This window comes from Theropithecus gelada, chromosome 17, assembly GCF_003255815.1.
Source record: "Theropithecus gelada isolate Dixy chromosome 17, Tgel_1.0, whole genome shotgun sequence".
Classification (NCBI taxonomy): Eukaryota; Metazoa; Chordata; class Mammalia; order Primates; family Cercopithecidae; genus Theropithecus; species Theropithecus gelada.
In genome coordinates, this window is record NC_037685.1 from 57,294,704 (window position 1) to 57,305,106 (window position 10,403).

The 10,403-nt window shown below is 35.3% G+C and overlaps 1 protein-coding gene across 2 annotated transcripts in view; it reads right to left on the bottom strand.

Annotated features, from left to right (window-relative positions):
• Positions 1-754: 754 nt before the first annotated feature.
• The window catches only part of MTMR6 (myotubularin related protein 6), a 41,377-nt gene continuing 31,728 nt past the window's right edge, over positions 755-10,403 (bottom strand). For both annotated transcript variants that reach the window (XM_025364360.1, XM_025364359.1), the window contains 5 exons: positions 8,983-9,032; positions 8,365-8,565; positions 6,459-6,590; positions 6,254-6,380; positions 755-4,033 (listed from right to left, as the gene is read on the bottom strand). In XM_025364360.1, the coding sequence (XP_025220145.1) occupies positions 3,773-4,033; positions 6,254-6,380; positions 6,459-6,590; positions 8,365-8,565; positions 8,983-9,032 (771 nt within the window). In that variant the 3' untranslated portion in view covers positions 755-3,772. The remainder of the gene's footprint in view (positions 4,034-6,253; positions 6,381-6,458; positions 6,591-8,364; positions 8,566-8,982; positions 9,033-10,403) is intronic.

Sequence of the window (10,403 nt, forward strand, 5' to 3'; positions counted from 1 at the left end):
GGAGGGGCACGGTTACACCACAGTAACAAAGAGCCCAAAATCTCAGTGGCTTAAAACAAAGATTGATTTCTCGCTCTCACTTGTATCACAATGTTTCAGAAGTGTGATGCTCCCCAGTCTGTTGCTCTTTAGGCAAGAGTAATTCTGAGGCGGGGTACGGTGGCTCACGCCTGTAATCCTTTGGGAGGTCAAAGCAGGTGGGTCACCTGAGGTCAGGAGTTTGAGACCAGCCTGATTAACATGGAGAAACGCCGTCTTCACTAAAACGAAATTGTGGTGGCGCATGCCTGTAATCCCAGCTACTCTGGAGGCTGAGGCAGGAGAATCACTTGAACCCGGAGGCGGAGGTTGTGCTGAGACGAAATTGCACCACTGAACTCCAGCCTGGGCAACAAGAGCAAAACTCCATCTCAAAAAAAAAAAATAAAAATAAAAAAATAATAATAACTCTGCATCCCTTGAAGAACAAACGAGATGTTTACTGACCATGATGGATGGTTTACAGCAGTGTTTCTCAAAGTATGATTCCCCAACCATTTGCATCACAATATCCAAAATATTGCTAAATGCAAACAATTTATTGGTATGCAAATGATTTTAACTCCAGAGTCCCAACCCCTAACTACTGAATCAGAAACAGAACACCAGGGCTAGAGAGTCTACTACTAGCTTCTGAAAGTTCCTTTCAGTTCTGCAGGCCACTATTTTATAAAAGTTGCCATTTAAATGGATATTTTACTTTGCTAGAAATAACTAGAGTAGCACAAATACTGTTTATTGAAATATCAGGGTTTCATGTTTACATTTTCTTATATCAAGTACAATGGTATATATATTCTTTTTTGAGATAATTATTCTAGATTATAGGCTTTCTTCTAGATGTAAGTTCCTAAAACTTAGTTTACATTGATATCTAGATATATATCTTAAACAGTCTCCAAATTTTCTTTAATTAATCAAGGTATGTTAATGTCACTTGGAATTCTACATGGAAAAGCCAACAAAATAACTAAAACTTGACTAATGAAGATCAATGTCACTAATAAAAGTCTGCAACTGTAGTAGTAGGTTGGTGCAAAAGTACTTGCGGTTTTTGTCACCACTGTCGATGGCAAAAGCCCCAATTACTTTTGCAGCAACTATATAGTTTTATAGATGATCAGCATTTAATCCAACTTAGCATGTCAACTGGAAATTTTTCAAAATTTTAAAACTGGCCTTCTGCAAAAACCCCTTTTTCAAAACAGGCTTGACTGACACCACCTCCCTGCTCTGCTACCCGACCAAATAAATTGAATTTGTTTTTAAAGAGTTCCCTTCATCTTTACTCAAGATTCCCTGAGCTACTTCTAGCCTAGGTGACCTTTTCAAAACACCCTCAATACAATTATCCTCTTCTCAGCCAGTCATTTTCTTCCTCATATTTCCATCCGGACCTGCCTTTGGAGAGAGATTTCACCTTGAATGTCTGTACTCACCGGACCCTGCCTTCCATCAAGCTGGCAAGGGCACAATAAAACCCTGATTGTTACATGAGCAAGTGACAGAAACAAAAGGAAAACTTAATGACATTATTACCTACATCTGATGGGCCTTTTAGCCCACTATACCTATTTTAAATATTCTGGAAATTATTTTTGTATGAAACAGGTATGATTTATCAACAAACTTTTGGAAAATAAACTCCTCAAACCTTAGGCTGTTATGTTAATGTAATGGGCAAGTCGACTTGCCTACGTGAGAAGAGAAAAAAAAACAACTACAACTTGATTCTATTTGTTTTATCCAGAAGAAAAACATTCAAAGTAAAATGTGAACATTTAATTACCTTTAAATAATATATTTAATAATTTACATGCTATACACTTCCAAACACACTGAACATAAATCCAACTTTATAAGACATACACAGTCTGCTTTTGCCAACATATATCCTGTAGGTCACTTAAGATGCAACTGATTTCTCAGTCCACCTGTGAGCATATAAACACACAAATATATGTCTAAAGTTGAAGATTAAGATAATAAACCAGAGTTGAATACAAGAAGTCAGCCACAGAAGATTCTAAAACCATAATCAGTGACTGGAACACCAAGGCACAAAAACTTCCCTTTGTAGTCACAGAGATTAAGTTTCCATTCCCAGTGCTTAAATATGGAAGCAGTATTGGTTAATCACATACTATATTTTATAGTGCATTTCTGTTGCTGTTTAAAAAGGAGTATTTTTTAAATTACATAATGTATTACAGAAAAGCATTGGAAAAATAAACAGGATTAGATAAGCTCTCATACAATAAAGCTTTTTTTTTTTGGTCTGAAAAAGATGTTTATGTTCAAAACTAATATAATAGAGGTGTAACACAAAGCAGCATGAGGGACCCTATGCAAACTGCCTAATACTCAAATTGTACCTCATGCCACCATGTTATTTAAATTTTCAATTTTAAAGCCAGTTGGGTGATATTGCTAATTCCAAGTGATAGTTTTGGGGTTTTTATGTTTTGTTGTTTTTTGGTAATTTAAAGATATGTACTTTAATAAACAGAATAAACAGTAAATATAACATGGCAAAATGAAATCTTTCCCAGAGTGTAAGTTGCTTTTGTTAAACAATAACTTTGTAGTAGAATCTCTTTTTCTTTTTTTCTATATTTAACAAGAAGAAAAATAATGTTCCCCATAAAAATGACTTCAAAATTCATGCAACCATGCACAACCTAAACTATCTATACTTCTCTTTTTTATTTACCCAAAAGTTTTTGGGTAAACTGAAAGTTAGATACTCCAGGAACAGCAACTCATTGAGCAATAAGGCAGTTAAAAAATATACGTATACATATACTATTCATTGTTTCTAAGAACAGTTTTAGAGCTTTAGCTCTTTAAACTTACATAGTTGTGAAAGAAATAAAGCCAACCACAAAATAAGAATCAATGGAATGCAGTAATCCATATATAAAAGACAGTCAAATGTGCTTATACGTATTCAAGAAATCAATAATCTGTCTAAGCTGTAAATAATAAATTACCAAATAGCACTAAACAAATTACGATCAGAATAAACCTTCAGTTTCATTAATTTTCAATACGAAAGTGGGGCAGGCTAAATGTGAACAGTGTACTTCTACAAGTGTTTATATAGAAGTATTGTAGCATGCAACCCCAGCAGTAATGAGAGCACAATTCTTTACAAACAAAACAAGGCTGACCAAAAGAAAAACAAAACAAAAAATCTTGTTGTAGGCTGTAAAACGTAAGGGTAAAGAATCCACTGGGAATTTAAGGCTTTCTTAGAAATATTTTTCATGGCACTTCAACATTAAATATCACTAAAAGGCAAAATATGTAAATATTCATAGTTACAAAGCTACATAATTGAAAGCACATGCCATATCATTTATTAAGAAACTATGTTGTCAAATTTTGTTTTCTTGAAGTTAAATTGTACTTAAGGAAGGCTATTTATGTTTGGCTGAATTAACATAAATCATAAATGTCAATTCCTTAGTGTACAGTGCAAATTGTGTTTTGAGTAAATACATCAAATACCACTCATTTCTTACAGAATTGAATGTCATTCCTTGCTGGAAATGCAATTCAAATGACTTATCTCTCTCACAAGGGCAGTTATTATCCTTCCTTCAACTATTAGCCTACTGTTAAACCCTAAAATTGTTATTAGACAAATTCCTCTTGGTCATGCTTACAGACCATCCTCACAATAATCCTTTTTTTGTATTGCAATCATTGCAGAAAAAACTCTAGGAGCCTAACAGGTCATTCTTGCCACACCATACTCTAAGCTGACCACAGCAGGTTCTGATTTAGAAAACTCTTCTGCATATTCACTATAACGATTATCTGCCAGGCTGCTGCCCTCTATAGTTCGAAGAGCATCATTTACGGGTAGCAGAGTCTGCTCTTTAAAACACAGGGAAGTTTTGAGGGTAGGTGATTCAGGATGAACTGAATGCAACAATTCCTTGGTGAGGATGCCATCTGTTTGCTTATTTTTGCGCTGTTTAATTTTCTAGAACAAACACAAATTTGAAAAGAAAATTACTAACTGCATATACCACAATATGTTACATGAAAAAAGAAAACATGCTTTTTGCAAAATATGTTTTCTGTATGTATAACAAAACTAAATCTCAAAAAATTAGAAACATTTAATGCATATGACATGGTTGAAAATCCAAATTGTGTACAATTTTTTGCTGTGGAAAATTGTTAGTTTTTATGTTTATTAAACAAACAATCCAGCAAGACTTGACTGCAGGTGATCACTAGGCTTCCACACTTGAAATGGACATATATTACCTAGAAAGCATAACAGTTAAACATTTATAAAAAAAAGAAATGTATATGAAACATCCACCCTGAAAACACAACAAACAATCTTGTGTAGCTAAAGGGCTCACTGTATGAAGAGTTTTTCTTACATGGTTTTCCTACAGTGGCTTGTTAGGTAAAAATAACAGACTTTAAACACAACAGAACTTTATTTTTTTAACAGAAGATTTTTAAAGTGTCCTGTGGCAGAGTATGCTCTCTAAATTCTCGGACTGTCCCGATAATCCTGTATTACCTATTAACCTGGACTTGCCTCTCTTGACCATATCTACAATTTCCTCAAGCAGTCATTACCTCCTTATATAAAAGATGACTAAGGTAGACTCCTGCCTGAGAGGTAGGCGAGACAGTCTTACTGTTATAATTGTCTAGGATTTTAAAAATATATATGTACTTACTGATCCTTTTTGCTTATATAGGATGGCAGAAAAAAGATTATAGGAAAGTCTTAGGGTAGAGAGGGATTTGTTAAACAAGACACACCCAGAAAGCATAAAACATTGACCAATTTGACATGAAAATTCAAAACATCTATATATAGCATACCATAGAGTGGAAGACCATAGGTTGGACAAAGCCATTTGTAATATATATAACTAACAGAATTAGTGCCTGGCATATAAACAACTCTTACAAATCAATAAGAAAAAGGCAAATATGCCAACAGAAAATGAGCAAAGATTTGAACAGTCCGTTCACAGAAAAGGAAAACCAAATGGTCAACAAATATGGAAAGTCATTTAACTTCATTTGTAATCATGGAAATCCAAAACTGAAAACAATTTACATATTCATCCACAGCTGAATGGATAGACTATGATATATTCATACAATAGAAAGTTATACAGTAGTTACTAAAACAGATGAATAAAAGCTGCGTGTATCAATACGGATAAATGTGAAAACAATGTTGAGCGAAATGAAGCACATAACCAGTATGGTAACAGTTTCAAAACGTCAGTTTCTTAAGCAGAGTGGCGGGTATATGGGCATATCCATTGTCTATTTCCTTTTACACCTCATACAAACATTATAGATAGTCTTTGGTATTTTTTCAATACACAATAAAAATATTTTAAGTCAAGAAAAACAGTATTATGAATTGTGGATACAAACATATATAGTAAAAGTATAACAACATGCACAAGAATGACTAAGAGCAAATCCAGCACAGTGAATCTGCAGACCTCAAAATACATGGGTGAAGACTGGCTAAGAGTATAGAGGGTCTTCAAATAGATCTATGTTTTATTTCTTTTTTGTTTGCTTGTTTTTGTTCTTGAGACAGAGTCTTGCTCTGTCACCCAGGTTGGAGTGCAGTGGTACAATCCCGGCTCACTGCAACCTCCGCCTCCCAGATTCAAACAATTCTCATGCTTCAGCCTCCCAAGTAACTGGGATTAAAGGAATACACCACCATGCCTGGCTAATTTTAAAAATTTTTTTAGTAGAGATGGGGTTTCACTGTGCTGGCCAGGCTGGTCTTGAATTCCTGACCTCGTGATCCGCCCGCCTCGGCCTCCCAAAGTGCTGGGATTACAGGCATGAGCCACCACGCCCGGCCTATGTTTTATTTCTTAAAACAAGAATGAGAAAGATCTGAGGCATATATAGTAAATGTTAAAATCCCACAAAAGCTAGCTGCTGGGTACACAGATAGTTATTGTATTTATCTATACATTATGCTATATACTTCCAGTATTTTAATGTATTTTAAAATACAAAGAAAGTGATTCGAACTAACATATTCAATCAAAGTAGGGTTGACCTGATTTTGAAGCAACTGCTTACTTCAGAAGTTTATACGCTGATTTACACCAACAATACAAGTATTAGTCTAATCGTAAACTAATTTCACATTCCAAATATATTAAATTAGATACTTCAGAATACTTACAGATTCTAGGTCTTTAATATCTTTCTCTAATTGTTCATTTTGCTCGTTCATATTCATAATTATATTAAATACAGACTGCCTAGGATGCAGTGTTCGATCAAATTGGTGGTACATGTTCCTCCAAAACCTTTATGACAAAAAAAAAGTTTCAATAAATTGTGTTTGAGAAAATTCAAATATAAATACTTCAATGATGTCAACTTACTTAAAATTGAAAGATATTGTATTTGGCTCCAAAACTGTAAATCTGTGAGATTTGGAACTGTAGAGAGGATTTAAATACTTCTTTTGGTCTTCCAAAAGAAACGGCCACAGAGAATAAGTCTTCTCTTTCAACCTTAATGTAATGAGAAAAACACAGAGATCTTTCCTACAGGTGCAAAGTAGTAATGGTAATATTCATTTTTATAAACCAGGCGATGGCTTCTGAAGCAGATTTAAATTTTAGTTTTTTCTTCTATTCACAGTCTAACCTTGTCTCACAATTCCGTATTCTCTCTAATCTCCTTTTTCATTCATAATTAGGTAATAAATAAAGCCATGTTTCTTGAACACAACACAGGTATAACATTTTCTCTCACAACCGTATATTTTAAGGGATTCCTCTCAACTCACACAATTTCAAAAACTTGGTCTCTGTTTCACCTACTTCAAATCACCACAAACATACACATAGAACAAGATACTAATGTATCTTTCTGTCTGGCCTTCTTCTCTTAACCTTACATCTGGGCTGTAGGGGCAAGTACCACAGGGCAGGAACACATGTAAGTGTGAGTGGGTACAAAAAGGGAAACAGGCCAAATCAGGATATTATGCAAGAATTTTAAAAACCAATTATTTTGCAAATCTAAGAGTAGGTGGGCAAAGGTAAGAACGGTTTTAGACTGCACATTTACCAAGTAAACATAGTGTAGGTATCCAGAGGGAAAGCGGAAAATCTCCTCATTTTTCCATAACTCCTAAGATAACCCATAGGTGTGTCTTAGAGAAAAACTACTAGGAAATATCTACTTTTATTTCCACCTTTCCATGTTTGATAATGTTTGGCACTAATTAAGAGTAGTTTTTCCTAAAACAGCTCTGTACTCCAGCAAACGAGTCACCTCTGTGCTCCAAATTATAATAAACAGTTTTGAATCACCGTAGCATAGAGCTAAAGTCTCAGTGTTCTTTGATTGTTCATCTCCGCCGTTCTCTATTCACTTTTTATTCTCTTTACACATCTTTCGAATTTTCCACATGCTCTCAGTTCTGCTGTTAACTCTGTTGGGAGTGTGAGCATGTGGCTATCTTCAAATACTACCAGATTTAGCTTCCTCAGTATGTCCCTTTGATGTTCAAAAGTCTGTTAAGTGCTCTTTACTGCCTACTGTAGGAGGCAATAAAGAAATCCAAACTCAGAAGCCCAACCTAAAACAATATACACAGGACCTCTAAGACCTACTCCAGAGATCTTCCTTGTAGCAAAATTTAGGCAAAAACCTCTATCCCCAAAGATTGGTCAGGAAATAACATGAACTAGGGTCAAGTAGTGTCTCAGAGCTTTTCTCTGGACAGACGCGCTAGAGTCAACACAGCTAGATTTACTTTCCCCAAAGAACTGTCTGTTTAGAAATGTGGGGAGAGCTATAAGGCTCCATCTTACCTTAAAACAAACCAACAGTTTAAAATATTTTACACCTTAAAACTAGCCACCAACACACTCTGGGAAATTAAACAGCATAAGGATTTCTCTGTTCTAAAATATATTAATGCAGACTGGAAAGAAGCATGAGGGGACTTCCCAGGGTGTTGGCAATATTTCACATTCTGGGTTCTGGTGACATAGGTGTGTGAGTTTGGTAAGATTTACTGAGCTTCATACTTACGCTATATGTACTTTTCTGTATGTATGCTACACTTCAAAACACACTTTATAAGGTGTTTTTCCTATTAACTGAAAGGCAGGGGAATATTAGAAGGGTACTCAGCTTTAGAAATACAAAAAATAAAATCTTTACAATAAAATTTCAAATTGTCAAGATATTTTATTAAGTTTCAACCACGATTTTTGTTAGACCTCGGCTAAGTAGGGGGAAAAGGAGACCCTTTTAATTGAATCATCTTACTTGAGCTCTTCTCTTTCCTTTTGACAATTTCCAAGGAAGTTTCCAAACTGGCATGAATGAATATGTTCATGGATCTGAAGAAGAAATGCTTCACTGAATTCAAAGGCTTGTGGAAACTGTTCGGTCAAATGCCACACACATTCCAAGAACTGAGTAAACACTGGTGAGACTTCCTTTGGGTCACCATCCAAATGGCCACACCTAACCCCACAGAAAGTACAAGCTTTTAAAAACACCTCTGAAAGAGTCCATTGTTCAGGTATTGTTAATCTTAAACACACAAAAATATTCCTAAAGCACTGTTATAGTAGCACAAAAAACTAGAATTTTTATTGAAACCATTTATGAGTTTTTAAACTACAGCTTTAAAGGATCTGTTACCATCTCTAAATATAATGCAGCCAAAAAGGAAGGTAATAGTCATAAAAATTAACAAGTGTACTAGAATTGAAAGAAATTACAGAAAAAAATTAAACATCTTCATGTAAAATACAGTAAAAACCATGACACTCTTACCTCCCACCACGCATGTGAGTTCATAAGGAACAGAAACATTTTGGCATTCTAAACTTGGTTTACTAATTTTATAAAATATATGACCGTGTAACTGTGACTCACCTCTCTGAAAATTTATGTCCAAAAGAGATCCAATCCTTTTCTATTAAAACCTTAATGAGAAAAAGTAAAATTCACTTTCTGACTACTTTCAATTATTTTGTTTAGGCTGGATTAAATCTTATTAGTTTAAAAACAGTATTTACTGTACACTTTTAACTTATAAACAAAACAGCACAAAAAACCACAGGCAAAAGAATGCCAAAACCTTGATTCGAGGTGGGGTTAAAGAAGAATAAAAATGTATAAAAAGAAATAGAGTAGTTTTGTGACTTAAATTATTTCCATTGAACTTTTTACATTTTAAGTGAAAAGAACATGTTATAAAGCAGTATTACATTTAAGTTTTTGTATGTATGAAGATGACGTATCATAGGAAAAAGGCTAGAAAAATGTAAACCAAAACTGCTAACAAAGGTTAACTCTAGGTGGTAGACTGAGGTGGATATTTTAAACCTTTTGGCTTACTTGTACATTATTTATATTATTTATACACTACTCTTTTGAAGAAAAAAAACTAATGATAAAAAGACCAATTATTTTAATCAAATCATCTTACTTGAGTTCATGTTCAAATCCAAGTGTTAACATCTATCCTCTTGAATGGACTGACTTTATGTTTTCCTTGCTGCAGCTTCTCTACTTACCCACTCCACTGTAAAAACAGATTTCTAACTTTTTCAGTCTAATCTAAACAAATATTTGTAGTATTTAGTATACTTTATCACTTCATTATACAGTCACCAAGCACATTCTTTTCATAGTGTCAAAACTGCCAGTTTTAGCTTCTCTGAGTTTTCTCAAGCCTCTGCTTTTGGCAGAAGGCTATACACCGATGTGGCTGAGGATGCAGTCGCTGGAGCTCAGGCACAGGCTCCAATCCCAGCTTCACCACTTTGTGTGACCTTGGCCAAGTGATCTTTTGGCTGGAGCTACAGATTTTATTTTGGTCTCTCTGCCATTCTTCTGCACAGCCACGTTTAAAGCATAACTCAGTATCTTTCTCACTAAATGTATTCTTCGGCTTCTCTCAGTGAAGAGCCAGAAAGCAGCACCATCCGTCCTGGCGCCTAATTCAGAAACTTCGAAATCATCCCAGAGGAAGACTCCTCTCTTCTATCCCACATCCAGTCCATGACCAATTCTTACTGACTCCACTTTCTTTTCTTTTTTTTTTTTTTTGAGACAGAGTCTCACTCTGTTGCCCAGGCTGGAGTGCAATGGTGCAATCTTGGCTCACTACAACCTCCACCTCCTGGGTTCGAGTGATTCTTCTGCCTCAGCCTCCTGAGTAGCTGGGACTACAGGTGCACACCACCACGCCCGGCTAATTTTTAGTAGAGACAGGATTTCACCATATTGGCCAGGCTGGTCTCAAACTCCTGACCTCATGATCCACGCCCCCCCCCCCACCGCACCAAAGA